The following is a 21,889-nucleotide window of genomic DNA, read 5'->3' as shown; positions in this document are numbered from 1 at the left end:
GCACATTAGGATAAGTGATTGGAATAACTAACTTATTAAAGTATTCAATACTTGTATTTAAAGTTGATCTAATCTATTCCTCAGTTTGTTCATATGGGATCAAACCATATGTATATAATTGTGGACAATGTAAGGCACTAAACTTTAGGATAATGTCGTGGAAATAACAAACCTATTAGGCTTTCATACCTGTATTTAAAATTGATCTACTCTATTGCTTAGGTGATTCACACAGGATCAAACTCCGAACGATAACGCAACTGGAACCATTATCAACACACTACATAATCTAAGCAGCAATGGAATAGAAACATAATAGTTTTAACAATAGAAGACAAAGATCCATAATAACAACATGGACAGTCATGGCAACAATTATAGGGCCATGTTCTGTTAAGGTTAGCTTGGACCAAAATCAGTCTCAATTTAAACTAGTTCATGTTTCTCCATAAATTTGGTAGTCAGCTATGCATGCGGTGAAACCAATGTCATAAATCTACTAGCCATGTATATAAAAATAAAATTGAAACATATAGAAGATTATAAAGAATAGAATACACTAGGTAAAACCCAAAATTTGTATTAATAATGTGAAATCCTAACAAATCTTCAGTGTCATTTTCTTCATAGAGTCTATTACATAGCAATCAATTCATCAACGTCATTTTCTTCATCATCTTGTGTAGAACTGTCTTCGGCTATACGTGCATTGGTTTCCCCTGTTAGCCAAGCCAACGAAATATCTTCTATAAGCTCATCATCAAGCTCTATTAGCTCCCCCGGTTCGCCGGCTAACGGAGGAATAGGCTCTCGCGAAGCAGGTTGAAACCTTTCTGTATTGGCGAGGTTCTTTGCACCGACCTCCTCATCCTGGTCTGGCACTCCCACAAAGCCTTAATCCGCATATTAATAAATATAACTTGGTCCTCGTCCTTCTCCAATGCAACTGTATTTCTAAAAAGCTTCAATGCACAACAGACGTAGTTCCTGTTTAAAACCCAAACTTTAAACGGGAACTCGATACGGCGTATCGAGTTCGTGTTTAAAGTTTAGGTTTTAAACACGGACTCGATACGGCGTATCGAGTTCCTATTTAAAGTTTGGATTTTAAACACGGACTCGATACGGCGTATCGAGTTCATGTTTAAAGTTTAGGTTTTAAACGGGAACTCGATACGGCGTATCGAGTTCCTGTTTAATGTTTAGGTTTTAAACACGAACTCGATACGCCGTATCGAGTTCGTGTGAACTCGATATGCCGTATCGAGTTCCTGTATAAAGTTTGTATTGTATACAGGAACTCGATACGGCGTATCGAGTTCTTGAGCGACGAAACATATTTACAAAAATGTCCACAGTGTCAGAGGCCTACCTGGAGTCCTCGCGCTCGATTCTCTTTGAAGACATGGTTGATCGTGTGGCAGTGGAGGCGGAGATCGCGCTTTGGTGCTTTGTGCTCTGTGTGCTCTGTGTGCTTTGTGTGCTCTGTACGTTCTGTGTTCTCTGTACGCTCTGTATGCTCTTGTGAGTGAAATATGACGAGGTCTTCCTATTTATAGGGATTGACCACATTGATTAAAGTAACCATAGTCACCTTAACCAAGGTTGGTAAGTTTGAGGATAGTTAGTTGGTAACCACAGTCACATTAACTAGAGTAACTTATGATTGCATTAATGATTACAAAGTCAAACTAACATATTGATCAATCTTTTATAGTCATAACAACCTGCAATGACTTCAAAGGTCATGAAGGAGACAATGATAGAGGTTCATGAATGTACCAATGATTGATTACTAAAAGCAACAATTTTTATGACTCTCAAATGCTGTGTATTACAGATGTTGGCATGAATTAACCAATGATTGATAAGTCTAATATTTAAAATGGTTTGCATTAAAGAACCAATGAGTGAGACGTTCTATATCAAAATGGGTGCCATTAATTAGCCAATGATTTTAACATCAAACCAACATATTCATGGCTTGTTAATGATTAGATTTATATTATACTTGATTTAACTTCATATAGACGTAGTTTATATAATATTTGATATTTTAAGTACAATTACTTTATTAAAAATAAATTTTTGATGTATTGTATTAATAGAATATTACATAATATAGACATTCTATTGATTTGGCTTTTGTTTATAGATAAGTTTATGTTTAGAGAGGAGCTTATTAGTTTTTTTCCTTACCCTAAGCACATAACTTACAGAGCCCTATCTAGACCTTAAGCCATGAGTGAAGATTCACCGTTCTCGATTGAAGAATATTGTTTGTCATCAGACTCATCATTTTCTACTGAAGAGTATTGTTTGTCAACAGAGTCACCATATTCGATTGAAGAATATTGTCTGTCGAACGACTCACCATATTCTATCGAAGAATATTGTCTGAGCTCATCTATAGGGAATGTAAATAATGACACATGTGAAGAGTTCTCTATTGAAGAATACGATATTAATAAAGATACGGAGAATGAAGGTAGTGCCCAGGAAACATTGAATACATTGGCGATGGTCACAACAGAGAATTAGATTGTAACAAGGTTACACCAACCTCTATGCAGGAAGAGAAATCTGGGAGCCCTATGCATATTAGAAGAATCCCACGAAGAATTCGTCTGGCTAGATTTAGCTTGGTCACATCAGATAAACAGATTGGATTTGATGTCAAAAAAATATGTTGTGCCAGTGGTTGTATGTCTATGATTGGAAAATCAAAGTTGCGAGAATTAAGGCGATACTATTTTTCGATGACCGGTGATGAGCAAGACACTTACCTCGGGTCACATATGCAACTAGTATCTGACAAATGTACGGGGATCAAAGTATCATTCGAGTATTATATCTTCCATGCGCAACAGATATGTAGAGTTGCATTCAAAATTGCGTTATGTGTTAGTAACATGCGGCTACATAGAGTACAACAACGTCTACTTAGCGGGGATCAGATGCTCAATTGTAAAGAGGTTCCAAGTATGAAAGGTGCAATTGGAAGACATGCTATTGGTTGGATGAAAACTTACTTTCAGTTAAATTGTGAAGTAATGCCCACTACAGGTAGGATGCATCTTTCTGATAATTATACACGTCGGGAAGTTTATGATGTTTATCGATCTGATATGTTGGGCTCACGTAATAAGTCTATCACCTATAGCCAATTCACAAGATTATGGAGAGCTCGGTTTTCAAATGTTATTATTCCTCGTAAAGTACGTATGGGGTATTGCTCCATTTGTGCAAATCTTAAAAGTTTGGCTAAAGGTGCAAAGACATCAATGGAAAAGGATACGAGTAAGAAGTTACTACAAGAGCATCGTGAGGCACAATCCTTAGAACGAAAGAAGGTGATGCATCATAGAGAGAAGTGTTTGAAGAGGCCCGAACAATACATGTGCTTAATGATAGATGGCATGGACTAGAAGAAGACGTGCTTGCCGCATATGCGGAGGCTCCCCAAAGATGTCAATGATGAGTGCCTTGTTCAAATGCACTTGGTGGGATGCTTGGCTTATAATAGGTTTGTTCGACCTCACGTCTTCATTACTTACCCCAATGTTCACAATGACCCTAACCGAACAGTTACAGTGATTCACCGAGTTTTGATGTCTTGGGGCCAACCTTTCCCCCCTGTTCTATACATTCAATTGGACAATACTGCTAGAGAGAACAAAAATTCAATTGTATTTGGCTATCTAAGTATGTTGGTCAACCTAGAATTGTTTAGGAAAGTGAAAGTCAATTTCCTTTTGGTTGGCCACACACATGACCATATAGATAAGATGTTTAGCACATTCTCCAGACAGTTGTCTCGGCATGATGCTTTCACTTTACCTAAACTATTTGTGATGCTTATACACCATGCCCAAAAGTGTTACACTTGAAGGAGGTATATGACTTTAAGAGATATATATTAGATGGGGGTGGTGGGAATGTTAAAGTGCTTGCTCAGTTAAACAATATATCAGTTTCAATCACATTTTTATGATAAAGAAAAATGGATAAGTGGTTCTACACTTTTGTATGCTAAACAATATTCATCTTCTACAACATGGGAACCTGAAGGTGGTTGCCAGTTATTACTTTGTATGCCGAGTACAATTGTCCATGGAGCTAAGCAAATGCCAATTGAGAAGAAAGGACAGTTGCAGAGCGACTTGGTATCAGAACAAAAACGGTCATGGCTCCAAGCCTTAGAAGAAAAAAGAAAGCATATTGAGGCCGCCAAGAAATATGCCGCACAACAAGACACGTCATGGTGGGATGTATTTTATAGTGATCAGAAAGACATTATAGACAATTGTGTATCTGTTGATAATTGGAATTTGGAAACGCCATTCACATGGTCGCTGCAACATGATCGCGTAAATAGAACTCCGGAGCAACTAGTAAATGTGATTAATGACAGCTTGGTCCATCCACAACAAAGAGACATTTATGTGGGACCAAGGATGACCAAAGCAGCCGAAGCTAGATGGCAAGGCAATTTGCAAGAGCTCACCGCGGGGATGTTGATTGCAACGCCGGCTGATGAGAACTCACATGGCCACCAATTTTGGGTTGGTAAAATTCTAGAAGTGCTAATGCATGAAATAGAAAACACGATCAAGTCTATAAATGTTCATTGGTACAACACTAGAAGTGCAAATGCTTTTACAGGTAAGTATACATTGGAGATGATTGAATGCCCAACAAGAAGGGGAGGTAGGAAGAGGAAGCGAAACATTCGTAACACCTCGACCCTTGATATCTCTGATGTGGATATCATCGTGTACGACTTCACACTTACAAAAGCCGGACGATTAAGGAAGTCAACAATAGATATAATAAAAGAAAAATTACCAAGTCTACAAGGTGGCTCGAGTCAAAGGCAAACGAGATCTGCTACATATAATCTAGAGTCAAACCATTTGGTTTACGACGAAGATAATGCACTGATTGGTACATCCGAGGATGATGAGGAGGAATCATCATTGTATATTAGTTATAGTAGTGATTCTCCGTAAAGGAGTGATCATGAATGTATATTTGGCTATTAAGTGTAACTACATTCCGCTTGTAACAAATCGAGTAATATAAAAGCATGTGTTTTGAATTCTTATGATTTCTAAAAAATCGTTTCTTATAAAATAACATTGTTTGTAAAGTTTGTGATATAAATTGAGAATGTATCTTTTTGAAATTCGTCTTTTTTTAGTAACTTCTAAATCACGAAAATAGTGGATTTTTAACCTTTTTCATAGTATGTTTGAACATGTATGATACTGGTATCAATGTGTTTTGTAAAATCATTGAAATACCCCTAAAATTTCCCTTATCCTTCCATTTATGCGCGATCCTTCCACTTGTGAACGCGAACGTGTTTCTTAACAGTTTGTCGATTTCCTCCTTGACTTTGGCGGCATAATGGGGATTCATCCGGTACCGTCTTTGTGCCACTGGTTTTGCGTCCTTGCTCAAGTGAATCTGATGCTAGTATAACTGAGGGTCGAGCCCTCGCATGTCTTCGTATGACCAGGCAAACACGTCGCGAAATTCCATGAGAAGTGTGATCATTGCCGTTTTGTCTTCGGACTTCATCTCCTTGGCGATGTGCACCGGTTTTGCTTCGTCTGTGGTCCCTAGGTTCACCTCTTCAAGTTGCGACGCTTTTACGCGCTGTGAAACGGCCATTTCCCGTTCCAACGCTTCATGCGCTTGCCGTAACTCTCAGATTGCGGCTTTATCCGGTTCTGCTTTAGTCTCTTCCGGCTGCGGTAAGTATGGTGCTACTACTTCGGCAATGTCAATTTCAAAGAGGGGTACGATCTTCGGGTTTTCCTGCAAGTACAAAGCTTCTTCTTTGTCAACTAACCCTTCTAGCATGTTGACGCACTCTGCATACAACAGTGTACATTCCTTGCCAGTGCTCGTCCTTGGTTGTGTTGGTACCCGTACCTTGGCTTTTCCTCGCCGGAAGGTAATTATATTTTTCCTCCAATTCTGTTTGATATGTGTCGTTTTCAACCACGGCCGCCCCAGCAATAGCGGGTATGCGCCTTGTGCCTGTAATTGGAGCACTACTGCCGAGATGTGAAATGTATGACCGCCAACGGTGACTTCTAATTTTCGTATTAATCCTGTCGGCCGTAATGAGCTTGTATCGGCCATCCGTAACCAGAACGGACACGGCTCCCACTCGTGGATTCACAGGGCATCACACGTCCGGAGGCTTATTACATTCACCCCGGAGCCTCCGTCTGTTATTGTGTCGGGGTGTTCTTTCCCTTTTACAATGGCAGTAATTACCGGGCTATTGGTGTCCACCATTGTTGGTCCCTCCTCCGGATTCGAGAAGAGTACCGGTGCCGGTGATGATTCTCCTTCTGTCATGGCTGTCTTCAGTCCTTCCGTGAATCTCGGCACGAGCTATAGGAGTCTTCCTAGTGGCAGCGTAATCTGGCATTCTTGCAACGCCTCCCATGTTTCGTTCTCGGGATGACTACCGCCGACAAGCCCTACAGTGTTCTCCTTTTGCCACTGTAAGTCTGTGACATTTTGCTTGTTTGCTTTCTTCACCCATTCCGTTGCTTGCTTCCAGATGGTCTCCTGCGTCTCCCATTCCTTGGCCATGCCCTTCGACCTTGTGGTCACCTGTTGCAGATCTGCCACTTCAGGGACTACCATATTTACTGCCGGTCGTTTGTCATAGATCTTCGCCGAGCATTGATTACTATAATAGCCTTCCTGTCGGCAGTAGTAGCAGTAGGCTTTCCCGGTATTGTTGGGTTCGGCATTGTCTGTTGTACCCGAGGCAGGTCCCGTGGTAAGCGCGGTGTTTTGGGCCGGTTGGCTGCTTGAAGCTCCTTGTTCCGAATCCCGTGGGTAGCCGCCTTTTTTGAAATGCCGTTTTTTGTTATAGTTCTTCTTATTGCGGTAATATTGACGAGGTTGGTCGTTATATCTACCGTATTCCTCCCGTTGCTGACGATACCCGGGGGAGTGCTCCCGATCGTAATGTTCGTATCGTCTATTGTAATCCCGGTACCGATCATATCTATCATGCCGGTCGTAGTTATCCCGTTGATCACTGTACCAGACATCATTCTCCCGTCGATCGCCATACCGGACATCCTGTGCCAGTCGGTCGCGGTCCATTCGCCGCCAGCATTCCTCTTCTTCATCCCGGCTGCTGGGTGGCTCTATTTGTCGGACGGGCGGTGCTTGCCGGTTCAATAGATTATACTCGCACCTATCCGTCGTATGGCCCTTGGATTGACAGATTACACATTGCGTCCTCATAGTGCATTCTAGTGCCGAGTTTCCGGAATTCAAGCAGGTTGTGCACTGTATTGCTTGCCGAAACCGGAGGTCTTCATCAGACGGTAACGCCCGTTTGAGTGCTCCCAGTGTGAACCAGGAGCTTGTCTTTTCCATCTCTCTAACCCGGTCGATGACATGGTCGATGGTACTTGCGCGGAAGTCAATTACCGTGCAAACCGTGCGTAGGGGTTCCCGGAGCGCATTTAGGAATATAGTCCGTAATTCCTCCTCCGGGGGTGCGCGGGCAAGCTGACTATGCATCCGTTGAAACCGGATGACAAACTGGGGAATGCTCTCCCCTGCCTCCTGTCGGATGGTATAAAATAAGCCCACCATTACTGTCTGGTCCACCTCCTTTTGGAAAAAATGCAAGAATTTAGCTTTTAAATCTGCGAAGGTGGTGATGGTAGACGGGTCTTGCGTCCGACGCCATCTCGCTGCCAGTCCCTCCAATGTGACACCAAATTCTACTATCTTAGAGCGTTCCTCTTCTTCCGGGGTCAATCGTTGGGACACATGGTTTGCTTCCCATGTCTGTTCGAAGGCGTGAACATGGGCTTCCGCGTCCGGATCATCTCTATACTTGGAGTACTGGAACGACATATCCTCGTCCGGTATCGATGCGCGGGCTGGCGGTGTTGGTGGTCGTTCCTGGTTTTTCTCCGGCGTCGGTGGTCTTTCCTGATTTGTTTCCGGCGTCGGTGGTCTTTCCTCTTCTTTTGGTGATGGAGGCCTCTCCTCCTCGACTTCCGGTGTTGGAGGTCGCTCTTCCTCTGCTGGTTCCGGAGGTTCCAGCCTTAGCACTTCCGGTTCCGATGTCGGTAAGGTGTCTGATCCTTCGTCCTCCGGTCCGCCCGGGGTTTCGTTGCTGCTACAGTAGTTCGTGTGCACGCTGTATTCCCCTCAGGAATCCAATTCATACACTGAAAAGGCTTCTGCTTCGCCTTCTCCACTTGCCAACGCCTGGAGAAGGGATTCGGTTTCCCAGAGGCTGCTTAGGCTACTGCCGTCGTCCGGGTGCGATGTTTGCTGTAACCAGAGGGACTCCTCCGCTACTCTCCGGATTACGTTGGAAAACGAGCGATTCCGCTCTAATTTCCTGCACCGTTTGCTGGAAAGCCTCACGTCTCATTTGCCTTTCGGCAAGGCGTCGAGTTCGATCTGTAACCAAGTCGTGCGTTGATCTAGTCATCCATTCGTGTCATCGTTCGCTGCAAAAACAGGAATCGTGGTCGCCAAAAACTATGTTAACTCTTAGGGCCGGGCAATGGCCTAACACAGGGTGTCTATGGAAGACACTTCACCAAAGGGTGTTACGGCAAGAGGATTAGACTCAACGCTTAATCCGACTTAATTAGGTTACTTAGCAAGATTGTCCTTAATAATCACACGCGTAAGATATAACAATGAATGCAGAACGGCAATTAACATAGAGAGATAAAAACACTAATCTTTATTAATTATCCACTCCTCATTACATTGTATCCGGGCCTTTAAATAGGTTTCCGGTCCGTAGTACAAAACGGTGCCATCCGCACCTGTTCGAGATCGGTCCGGATCCGGAACGGCATACCGAATCCAGTCCGTCCGTCCACACTAATAGCTTACTTACAACCATTCCTAATAATTAATTAACTCCTCCGTTTCACACTCTGGACTCCTTTGCCGGCCGGTAACACTTCACACCACATACATTTTATTTTTTCATCACCTAATAAGGACTTTGTTAAATATGCCCATGGGTGGAGCAAAGTCCACTAGTTTCTCCACTTTCTTTTTGTTTTATTAGAAGAAGATGTTGACACATTTACATTTGTGACAACCTCTTCATCATTATTTGGAGTATCATTAAGATATGCTTTCTTGCAAAACACACTCTTAATAGAAGGTTGGTGTGATCTATGTTTTTTGGGGCAGGACATACTCTTGAAACTGAGAGAATTCACAAACGAAGAAAAAAAACAAAGATGAGATGGGCAATAAAGGATAGTTTCCACTCTAGATCTTCCAATCTATCAAAAAAAAAACGAAGAAAGATGAAGGCTCACATTAGCTTACACGCACATGAAAATCCAAAGTTACGGTAAGAGTTCTTAGGATGGGTGTGGGGAGTTGTTGCACTATTTGTGCCTCCGAAGTTCCATGGTATAGAAGTCTACACAGAAACACTTTTGGTTCTCGAATTGCAAGACTATGAAGAAATGTCTAATCTGAAAGTCAGTAGCCTGTAGAGTATCATGAAGAGGAGGCAATTGAAGTGGTTCACAGTTTCAAACACCTCAGTGTTGCCATACCTAGTCAGCACACTTGGAATACATGGTGAATGAAACCACACAAATTCATACTATGAATTTGAGAGCATGTGGCACTTGAGCACAACCCAAAGATGGGAGATTACAACAATGTCATTCGTATGCATACATCACACAAATTCTGCTTTACAAAAAAGGTATGGGAGGAAGCATTTCAGCAAGCTCGTGGAATGAAACAATGAAAGTATAAAAGAGATTTCACTACCTTCATTTAGGGGGTTAAGAGCACAACCCCAGTACATCTAGAAACGGGAAGAAAGCCAATCAAGTGGTGCGAACTTCAAAGGGGTTATTCCAAGAAAATATCGAAAGTAAGGATGACAGCATGAGATTGTATCCTCAATGCAGAACGTGAGACCATGTTTTACTCTACGAGAGGTCATATGAAATGGAGATCAACCAGTCATAGATCTAAATTTAAGTGTTATTCCAGCTACATTTATACTCGACATTAAGAGAATTATTGGGGGGGTTGGCCAATGCCCAAGCACAAAATACGTCCAAACATGAGATTAGTTTCTAGTAATAATTTGTGATCTCTCACCGTTTGTTAAGACAAGAATAGGGGAGGGCAGGAGGAGAGACAGATTGATTGATTTGTCATATTATTGCCGCCCATGATGACCCCCATGACTATGGCCACCCCTCAAATAAGTGGGGATCAAACCCGAGTCAAATAAGCGAGGAATGCATTCGAGCGAGAAAATAGAGAGAAATAGAAAAAAAAAAGACAAATACATACCTCAGAGTGGTGGCAAATAGCAGATGTGCAATCACCGAGAAGCAACAAGGAGCAACGAGTAGTGAGCGTGCTAGGAGCAATGGGCAACAACCAAGGAACAGGGAGTAGGAAGCGAGAAGGAGCAGGAAGAAGGAAAGCAAGAAAAGAGAAAATAGGGGGACAAGAGAAAAGAGTGGGAAAAGAGAAAGAGGGGGGATTCAGGAATTTTGAAATGAAACATTGAAAGCATAGTTATTAGTCACGACTCACAACTGACATTATACATTATACATAATACATATACAATTATACTATAATACTATTATAAAATGTACATACTACAATGTACATTATAATAGTATATGTCTTTGTAGTATCATGTATGTACATTTTATAGTATGTACATATACTACAACCTACAATATACATGTAACATAGTACATATTACAATATTAAATATACTATATATAATATGTATTATGACATTATACAATGTCATATATATATGACATGGAAAATAAATTTTTAGGATGTCATTTGACTTGTATAAATTTTGGGCGCCTTTCACATGAAAAATGAAAATTATAAGTTTATATGTCACTTGACGGACATTTTTATTGGGTGTGTGTTTTGATGGGCAAAATGGCCTTTGACGGGCATGACACAAGTGTGTGAAGTTGTCATTAGAAGTTGTAACTAGGCTAGTCAATTATTATATGCTAATCATTATTTTAGTTAGCCATTACTATAGTAGTGTATTCTTAGTAGATAGTATTCAATGCATTCATTCCACTATGTAATCACTAAGAATCTACACAATCAAGTATCTACGTTACTCTCTCTTTTTACAACTAATGCAATATCAATTAATTGTGTTAATGAAGTGTTGATTATTGTGTAATTCTAATGGGAATTAAGAGGCCGACAACAAGAACTAGTAATGACATTATATACACATCATGGGAAGAACTAATGAAAAAATAAGTTGAATTATACAAAACTTGTGTCCCCGCTAGGAAGAATGCATGGCGAAGATTGACTAGGTGCATGCACCATAGATGCTTCAAGAAATGGTCGCTCATGAGGTGGTGCAGCACACAAGAATGTCTCTGGGCAAAGCTCAATAAGATCGCTTCCAATTGTAGGCTTGAAATCTTGCAACTTTGCGTATTCTCGAAGAATATGGAGCATGTAATCATACACATGTGTCATGCTTAGTTCCCTCTTTGCAAACTCACTTCCCATTTTTCCCAACTCCATAGCCTAAAAATGAATCAAAATATCCATGAAAAAGACATGTAAATGTTAGTGTGCATGCGCTTACAATGTTCATATTGCATGGATTGAGGAATGTGCAATTTTAATACAAACATATTCTTGTCCCCGAAATACTAGGCCAACCTACGTTTACTTTGACTCTTTGAGTCACTTCATTCTTGATATTGCATTACAAGGAATTGGTGGAAATCGATATCATTGTCTGTCTTTGATTTATACAAAATATTTAAGCACCCAATTGAAAAAAAGTGAAGACGTATTTTTATCATCCCGGATGTGCATACACACAAAGCACAAACATTCTCATTATGCAAAAAGGGACTTGCGTCTTATTTATGTCTTGATATTACCAAGCATTCTATAGTATTGTGCACTATTTCTCGTGTTTGAAACTATTCACACACACACATGTACATCTATATTCCACTCATCCTAAACTTTTTCTTAAGAATGCGAAGTTGATTAAAGAAAAGCAATAACAAGTTAAGAACCTTTACCTCAATCATGTGGTCATTTCCCCAATGTACAGCAGAAGCAATTGTTAGACACAAATCGCTTGGTGGAATTGACAAAAAATGTCTCCTTGGAAGAAGGCCTCTCGTAAAGAAGTCCAAATATTTGGGTGTGACTAATAACACGGGCGAATCACATGCAAGGATGTACTTGAGACTCACTGACCAACCGATTCCTTCCACATACACCTTATACCTGCTTAATTTTATATAATCATGTGATGTGCTTTTGGACGATGAACATGGCTCTTTTCCTACTTTTTATGTATCGAGAATTATTACCTATGTTTACATTGACTTGAAAGTCTCGAGTTCTTGTATCCATTTTGCACTTCCTTATCCCAATTCTAAAATATTTAACTGACATCTCTCTCTCTCTCTCTCTCTCTCTCTCTCTCTCTCTCTCTCTCTCTCTCTCTCTCTAGGGTCATGAAGGTCATAAAGAAATTACAACATAGGAAGTCCATGGACCACACAGGATTGCGAGCAGAACACATTATATATGCGAGAGAGTGCCTAGCTCCCTTGCTAACTCTAATCTTCAATCGTGCCCTTGCGGAGGGTTTTCCACCACAGTGGACTATGAATACAGTGACCCCCATACATAAAGGGGGGGACCCCATGGACCCAAATACATATAGGACCATTATGATAGGCCATACCCTTGCTAAGTTATATGGTGCAGTAATGGAAGCAGAGCTTAGCGACTACATGGAGACCCTAAACCTTCGTGCACCTGAACAAGTTGGCTTTAGACGAGCCTTCTCCACTATTGATCACATCTTCACACTTAGATGCCTAATTGACCAAACTAGGGCTCGCAAGAAGAGATTATATTGTTGTTTTGTGGACTTCCGCAAAGCCTTTGACACAGTCCCTAGAGATCGGTTGTCTGATAGACTTAAAAGCTTGAGGATACCAGATGATATGGTATGGGCCATCTACGCACTATATGAACAAGTGTCCGGGTGTGTCCGATGCCCAAGTGGCCTATCCAATCGTTTCACTAGCACTATTGGTGTAAAACAAGGTTGCCCCCTATCACCGACGCTTTTTGGGATTTACATTGATGAGATCACAGATTTTATTGCTCGTGAGGGAGGCACCGGAGTGGTCCTTGGGGATACGCAGGTTCGTATCTTGCTCTATGCGGATGACATAGTTTTGCTCTCTGAATCCGAACACGACCTACAGAGGCACCTCAATGCCTTAGATGACTTTTGTGTACAACGAGGATTGGTAGTGAATCTAGGGAAAACGAAAGTCCTTATCTTCCACACATCGGCCCAAGTTAGAGCTAAGTGTCACCTAACTATCTCCCATAGCCCAGTCGAGGTGGTTGGATCGTACGTATATCTCGGAGTCACTTTTAGTGCCCGCTCAGGTAAATTTTCGATGACACAGGCAGCGAAGGATAGACTCACGAGAGGACATGCATCCCTCTCACTCCTAGAGAGACAATGCCACCAAGCACACTTTCAAGAGCCACGGACTAAAGGGTGGCTCTTTGACTCATTAGTGACCCCCTCCCTCATGTATGCATCTGCGGTTTGGGCTCCAGGATTACCATCCTTCATGTGGACGCAATTAGAGAGACCATTGGTGATGATGCTATCACGCCAACTCCGAAGCAAATCGACTGTACCACATGACATTATTAGGGCCGAGTTCACGTTACCCCCAATGCTAGTAGAGGCACTTTTTCAACTTGTAGTCTTCATTGATAGGATACATAGCCAACCACATGATAGAATATCTCATCAAGCCTTTAAGGCCTCTCGATCATTGTATGAGTCCGGCTATACTAGCTCATGGTATGGCATGATGGTGAGTTGGCTTCTTGCGAATGGTCTAGACATTAATAACCTACCTCCCCTTAGGTACAACCACACGAGTGATAACACATTAATCTCTCATGAGAACCGCAATAAAGTAATACGCCAAGAAATATGGCAAATTTACACTCGGTGTAAATGGATCACCCCACTAGAGCCACTCCCATCTAAAATGTCGTACTATAAGAAACACTTCATGCACTTCTCTGAGTTAGGTTTTATCACACGGCCAAAATATCTAGATGTATTCTTACCACATGCACTAAGGGTTGCCATTGGACAACTTAGAATATCATCTCACCAACTTGAGATTGAAAATGGTCGTACTAGTGGAGTCCCTAGGGAAGAAAGGATATGTAGGTTATGTCACATAGAGATAGAGGATGAGTACCACTTTACTTGCAAGTGTCCAACCTATGCCGAGATAAGGGCAAAATACCAAGACATACTTGGTCCGTCTCCCACCCTCCCCAAACTATTAGATACTCTAGATATAAAGAAATTAGGCAAATACATTCTAGAGCTAAAACAACACAGAGAGAATAAATTACAAAATGTTGACAATAATGTTGCTAATGATCACGAACATGTAACAAATGCAGTTTTTCAGGAACCTGAGGAGACAACGAATGCCGACACACTTGCACCACTCGGCCTTTCCATTGATGAGGCAGAAAACCAGAGAAGAACCAGACGTCCTCGGGTGCCGGGTTTCAAAACAACTCAACGTGATGTGGACGCAATATTGAAAATAAGGGAACGTGAGCTACACCGCCTAGAAGCCATGGCTAGGGCACTCTCTACATTGGAACCCACATCAAGACCCTTTGACCCCCCACTTCTTTTCGAGAGGCTTGGGTGGAAATAAAATTAGGCTTAGTGTATAGTCACTTTCGAGTATACTACATATTGTACACTACTAGAACTCTTTTAGTTTAAGTTCTATTTTTTTTATTTTTTTTTACTTAATTTTATTTTTAGTTATGATGACTGGATAAATACTCTATTGTTGTAAACCAATTGTCTCATGGGCCAAATTTGGCCTTAGAAGACGTTAATACACCTTTCTTTCTTTCTTCTTTCTCTCTCTCAAGCATACAAATTAATTTCATGTAAAAACCACCATTCCAACCATTTAACCCTCTCTATTAAGATAGAGGGACATTCTCTAAAGCCATCAACAAACTTGAATATACACTTGAGGACAATCCCAACATGCTCCAATACCCAAAAGTGCCACATAAGAATACCTTTAAACTTCCTAATATATGCTTTAACTCCATGTCTATCATGTAACCACCAATAGTGTGCAAATTGGAATATGATCTTCATCTCATCTTTTGGACCATTCTGAACATACTATGTAAAGACTTATTGTGTAGGCCTCAAATATCAACGGGTCAAACTTGTAAAATCTCTGAAAATACTTCCAAATGGTATGAGCAATAGGACATTGAATAAACCTATGTGTACTATCGTCCAATGGAATGGAATGGTTTTCTCTCTCCTCCCCACATTATGCTTTCTCAAAATTACATGCTCATACACACCTGAATCAAAATTTCAGCCACATCCGTATTACACTTTGTGAGCTCCATTCGCGTTCCTTCACCCATGAAGACATTTCCTTTCCAAAATGCCTTTGGGAGTCTTTTTCTCCATTGGGTCTTACTTGCACCTTCCTCAATGCTTTGTCGTTCAATTTCCCAGGGTTGAATATTCACCTCTGGCCTACAAGAGTAACGATAAATATAGTTATTGGACGTAATATGAACATTGATAACTATATTATAATTGTGTGTTGGTGATGCACTAACGCAATTGATACATGTATTGATATGAATGTGTTGGAACTTGAAACTTGAATAGTAATGCATGTTATCTTTTTATAAAATTATACAAACAATAAATTAAAACAATTGGCACAATTAATGTAGGTTAGTCTAGAGTTGGGACTAGTCTTATTGTATGCTTGCTAGTTGGCTAGCAAGCATTCACTCCACTATCAAGTGAGAAGCTAGAATAATTAACGTGTGAAATATCACAATATGACACGTGGAATGTTGTGTGTAGATTGTGATTCACAATTATACATTCCGCAGTTTCTTAAAGCTCAGAATTCTAGATTTACATACATATTATATCAAAACCATGTGTGCAAGGAAACCCCATCTTATAGATCATGTAAAGAAAATCACAGAATATGTTTTGCATTGACATCTACAACAATGTCTTTTTAATTGATAGGGTCACATTATGGAGAAAAGATACGAGCAGCAAGAACATATTGATATTCCCGAGAAAGAAAGTTGTCTAGAGTAAGGAGAAAGAAATCTATTAGTCAAAGCATGAGAGGGATAACAACAGGAAATTGTGTATAATTAATGAATAGAATGGAAAGGCAAAAAAGAAGAAACAATATCTTTTAACACATCACCACAAAACCCAATGCATTTGTTTACAGTATAATAAGTAGGAATTAGACTAGGCACTCACCATCTCTATCTAATAAAGGTATATGCACTACTTTCATCTTAGAATTAAAATATGCTGAAATAATTATTATAAACTACCACATTCCCTTCAATTTCCTCGAGAACATGTGGCTACCATTTCGTGTGTTTACTCCTTGATGATCATCAATTCAAAATAAGAACTCATTCATGGGAACCTAGGGAGCTCTCGACAAAGTTTGAGTAAACTTCAGAGTTGTAAAAGAATGCTATAGCGTATGATTAAAGTTTACTTTAAAGACCAGAATCCACACCTATCATAAAGTTATGTGTCCTTTGATATTTTCCAAAGGAAACATGAGAATATCATCGGGTCTTATGGCACATTATGGGATCAAAGCCTAACCTTGTAATATGAAATATACCCCCCTAATTGGTATATTTAAAACCCACATTATAATAAGTAAGGACTTGTAAAAGGGAGAATGGACAGCTCCAAGACCATGTGATGAAAGAGTGCGGTGGAGAAGGGCGAAAAGAGAGAGAGAGAGAGAGAGAGAGAGAGAGAGAGAGACTTGCCTATTGGCAATTCAACATGTTCCACTACCCATGTAGTTAGTGGGTGAGCATACTCTATTGTGACACCCATTGTAAATAGTGTTTTTTACACACATTTATTAATATAATTGTGTGTTTTTCACCAAAACAAAGAGATAGAGAGAGAGATTCATCTTGCCTATTGGCAATTCAACATGTTCCACTACCCATGTAGTTAGTGGGTGAGCATACTCTATTGTGACACCCATTGTAAATAGTGTTTTTTACACACATTTATTAATATAATTGTGTGTTTTTCACCAAAACAAAGAGATAGAGAGAGATTCATCTTGCCTATTGGCAATTCAACATGTTCCACTACCCATGTAGTTAGTGGGTGAGCATACTCTATTGTGACACCCATTTAAGCAATGTTTTTCACACACATTTAGTAATATAATTATGTGTTTTCACCAAGAGAGAGAGAGAGAGAGAGAGAGTTGTATTTACCATCCCCAGAAGGACCAGTCGGGGAATGGGATGTCGAAATGTAGCGGGGTAGTGCAGTATCGGAAGACTGGGGGTGGAGGAGCGTCCGGTACCCTACTTTTAAAGCTCGCGTTCACACTGTGAGGCCCAGGCGGCTTCCACACCGCAGGCTTGTCCCCGCATCCGAACACGAGCTCGACATCGGGTACGAGACCCCGATAGAATGTGGTGAGTTGTAGGAGTCCCCAGAGGCTAAAGATGGCCCGGCTCTGGTAGCAGTTTCCGATGCCGCCCGCGTACACTTTCCCGCCTTTCAAAACCACTCGGAACGAAGATTCGAAGGCCGAGTCGTGCTGTGCCATCCTGAGCAAGGCTCTGCTGATTTTGGGCTTCTTCCATGGCTCCAAATCCCTCTCTATCCACTTGAAGTGGTCTGGGCATGTGACACCATAGCTAGAGTAGTTACTCCCCTTCGCAGTGCTATCATTGCTACTGCTCACATATCCACCATTACCACCACTACTTTTTCTACTGCTGCTGCATGATGCCTTGCATCTATGGGATACTCTTGGAGATCCGGCTGCAATCGTTGCCCAAAAATTCCTAGCTAATACCTGTCCAGGTTCCTCCTCCTTCACCTCCTCCTGTTGCTGCTTCACATTATCACCATTTTTGTCTCCAAACCTCCATATCAATCTCTGCATCTATCACATCATTCAACGCTGTTGTCATTCATCTTATTTCTCATTTCAAAGATCGTTCTTCTTCTTATGTTGAGGATTTTGTTTCATTTCTATTTCCTTCCCCGCTGCCCCTTACCCCCCCCCCCCCCCCCTAAAAAAAAAAAAAAAACAAACCCTCAACCATACGTGCTTTACAAATTTCTTCTCATTTTTATTATGTAATTGGATTTTACACCTGTAGTAGATAAAGTTCTTAATCTGATGGAAAAGTCAAAATAATCAAGCTGATATTAAATTTCATCGTTTTCTGAATCAAATGTTTCAAGACTTTTCCGTGCATAACTATTGCGGATTTTACTCGGTATATAATTTGATTAAGGATTAAGAAAAAAAGAAAAATGCAATGATCATTACGATTTTTGAATGAGTCTACACTAGGATTTAAAGAGGGGTTTTCTAATACATTTACATAAGGATTTGATTTAACGGGGTACTTTAATGAATTTACATGAGGGTTTAATGAGAAGTATATTGAACTTACGGGCATAAAATCATTAACGGTTGATTACTGTTCATTTACATGAGATTAAGAACTCGGCCGTTACGTGATATAAACATTCAGAAGAAGGAGCCGCCATGAATTCACATCTAATCATCTTCCGCGCATTCCTTTCAAGGCTTAATAAAAACAACTGAAGGAGCAGACTGTTCCAATAGGCTTTCATTGCCTCTCTTTTTTATTCTTCCATATCTATATAATACATATTACATACGAATGAATGAATGAATGGGTAGAAGGATGGATTACCTTGTCACAGTGAATGCTACAAGGTTTTGTACTGATGAGATGGAGAGTGATGACCGAGATTATCAGTAGGCCAGCTATGCACAAGATTGAGAAGCATTTGGAATGGGGAAGGATCATGGAGGGCAGCAGCTTAGGGGTCCAAGCTGTCTTCATTCAAGACTGTAAGAGAACTAAGCAGAAGAAGATGAAGATGAAGATGAAGATTAAGAAGAAGGTGAAGAAGAAAGCAGAAAGCAGAAAGCAAAGTAGGGGAGAGAAATCTGCGTCTTTCTCCCCCACAGTAAACCTCGGTTTCAGACTGATGTGAGTTTAAGTAAGTAAGAAAAAAAAACTGTTTTTTGGGGAGCCGAGGAGAAATAGTATGTATGTATGTATGTATGTATGTATGTATGTATGTACATATGTATATGTGTGTGTGTGACATGTGTATGTATGCATGCATGTATGTATGTATGTATGTATGTATGTATGTATGTATGTATGTATGTATGTACATATGTATATGTGTGTGTGTGACATGTGTATGTATGTATGTATGTATGTATGTATGTATGTGTGTGACATGTGTATGTATGTATGTATGTATGTATGTATGTATGTATGTATGTATGTGTATGTACGTATGTGTGTGTGTATGTACGTACGTATGTGTGTTGTGTGTTGTGTGTGTATGTGTATGTATGATCCTTCACCACTCGAATCTGGGCATTAGTCTTGCATCATTCCAGAGACACGGAGTAGCTATAGCATGGAACTTCATCAAGGGATATTGACTTTAAGAGAACACGTTAAGGTCGCCACAAAATCGTGGTTGCATGATCCTTGATATGTATGTATGTACATGCGTGTGTGTGTGTGTGTGTGTGTGTGTGTGTGTGTGTGTGTGTGTGTGTGTGTGTGTGTGTGTGTGTATGTATGTATGTATGTATGTATGTATGTATGTATGTATGTATGTATGTATGTATGTATGTGTGTGTGTGTGTATGTATGTATGTATGTATGTATGTGTGTGTGTGTGTGTGTGTGTGTGTGTGTGTGTGTGTGTGTGTGTGTGTGTGTGTGTGTGTGAGTGATACTTCGCCACTCGAATTTGGGCATTAGTAGGGGATTTTGACTTTAAGAGAACATGTTAAGGTCACCACCAAATCGTGGTTGCATGATCCTTGATACTTATTTGAACTTTGTTATCAATGCCTAAACAAGTAGCATGGATAATTTAAGATAACAAGGCGACGTGAAGGAGGAACCTATAGGTGAGAATGTGACATATTGTGCCAATTAACAAGGGTTGAATCCTAGTGAAGGGGTATTCGATTAAAAAAAGGGCCATTATTCATGTTGTGTGTCCATTAATGTGAATGAAAATTTTACTGAAATAGCAATGTAAAGAAGATTGTCGTATCATTGATTATGAACAATCCGTCACATTATATATGTTAACTTTTATCTCTTATAGTTATGTGAACGCAAGAGTGAAGTAAAAATCATGTGTACTGCTCTGTTATCCAAAACAAAAGGTATAATCGGATCGTGGTTAACAAGGTTTTCTAATTGGTGAGTTTTTGTGTAGTGAACTTTGTAGTATCACGTGTCCATTCATGACATGACTCATTATTATCACATTCATAACCATAAATGACCCATACATATCATGCACAACCTCATCCACGATTATGCATGATCTATGTCTAACTTCTTGCTCCATCTCATTTGCAATTGTTGGGTGAACGTGTCATTTCTCATATTAATGTTCAATCATTGTCCCACACACACACACACTATCCGAAACTTGGTCAAACACTAACACTAGTGCTTTTGTAAACGAAAAGAGAAATGCAGGCAGGGAAAACCACAGCTTCGAGCCTTCGAGAAAACATTTAGATAGAAAAGGACAATCACAATTTACCAAGACCGTCAAGAATAAAATTTGTTCCCTGTTACTTAGGGAATGAGAAACAATGAGACAAACAATCCCCAAAGGAAATACAGGAATGGCAACTTTTAGCTCAAAAACAGAATCTGATTGTTATCATTATGTTATGCCAACAAATCATTGTTTATAGACTCAAAGGGCCACCAATTAAAACCCTTAAACTTAAAAGTTATCTTGATGATATAATGGGAAGGTTATGCTTACCAACCTTACTATTGCTCTTTTATTACTTGAACAAAAAATTAATGTCAAACTACTTAATGACACATGTTTATTCTAGTGTGTGCGGTGTAATGTGTACTCCGTGTACATCTTCCATGTTGAAGCATTAAATGTCAAGGTAGGTATGAGAAGCAAGAACCGGGAAATATCCAACTATATCCCAAATTGACTCATGGGAATATCCTCAACAACTACTTAATGTGGTCATCCATTTTAGCTAAGGATATTTAGTTTATGAGGGCAAACTTGTTGAGGCATTTGTGATTGGCGAAAATACACAATGTTTTATCCTTTTTTATCATGTTGAGATAAATTAGTTTACGGGTAGTTCTTTCGATGGTTAAAACGTTCTTAGTGTACATTTGTTTACATGTGTTTTATAGTTTATGCCTCTTATAATTGAGATAGGACTCAATGTCCACAGTAATAACACATAGTAGTGTATCGTGTTTGTTATGTATTGTATGCAAGGTGTGGATCTTGTGAGAGAGAAGCTACCCTCCTTTTGCCTAACTCTCCCTATGTATCCCTCTCTCCTTATTCCCCACTCCCAATAATGGTATTTCTCTCCCACTCCTCACTCTATTTCCTCATCTATTTTTGAGCTTCAAGACAAGCCTAGGCCACAATGTAGTGGCTAACATGACTTGGTTCATAAACTCAAGAAAGTTTGTTTGTTGGGGTTGAGTCCATGACTATTTTGTCTTTCAAACACAATGTTTACCAACATGGTTATGCAAAGTAAACATGTGGATAAGCATGCCTCGAGTCGACAAAGGTATATTCTTCACAAATGCG

At 40.2% G+C, this 21,889-nt stretch overlaps 1 protein-coding gene across 1 annotated transcript; it reads right to left on the bottom strand.

Moving 5' to 3' along the window:
* Positions 1–11,266: 11,266 nt before the first annotated feature.
* Positions 11,267–19,144, bottom strand: LOC147865811 (uncharacterized). The gene is made up of 6 exons (XM_087316175.1): positions 18,937–19,144; positions 17,467–18,149; positions 15,517–15,697; positions 12,414–12,478; positions 12,117–12,327; positions 11,267–11,604 (listed from the first exon to the last, which is right to left on the bottom strand). The coding sequence occupies exons 1-6, from the start codon at positions 19,087–19,089 to the stop codon at positions 11,332–11,334; spliced, it is 1,566 nt and encodes a 521-aa protein (XP_087172301.1). The 5' UTR covers positions 19,090–19,144; the 3' UTR covers positions 11,267–11,331.
* Positions 19,145–21,889: the final 2,745 nt, after the last annotated feature.

The sequence above is a fragment of the Azolla caroliniana genome, unplaced genomic scaffold (genome assembly GCF_043228905.1).
Source record: "Azolla caroliniana isolate FFs.n. ecotype wild unplaced genomic scaffold, voAzoCaro1.0.p SCAF_3, whole genome shotgun sequence".
NCBI classification, from domain to species: Eukaryota; Viridiplantae; Streptophyta; class Polypodiopsida; order Salviniales; family Salviniaceae; genus Azolla; species Azolla caroliniana.
This window is presented reverse-complemented; position numbering and strand designations above follow the sequence as displayed.

Coding starts and splice junctions, on each gene's coding strand:
- LOC147865811 (XM_087316175.1), bottom strand. CDS start 19,089: ATGAAGACAGCTTGGACCCCTAAGCTGCTGCCCTCCATGATCCTTCCC. Junction 18,150..18,936: donor GTAGCATTCACTGTGACAAG/GTAATCCATCCT, acceptor ATGATGTGATAG/ATGCAGAGATTGATATGGAG. Junction 11,605..12,116: donor GAAATGACCACATGATTGAG/GTAAAGGTTCTT, acceptor ATTCATTTTTAG/GCTATGGAGTTGGGAAAAAT.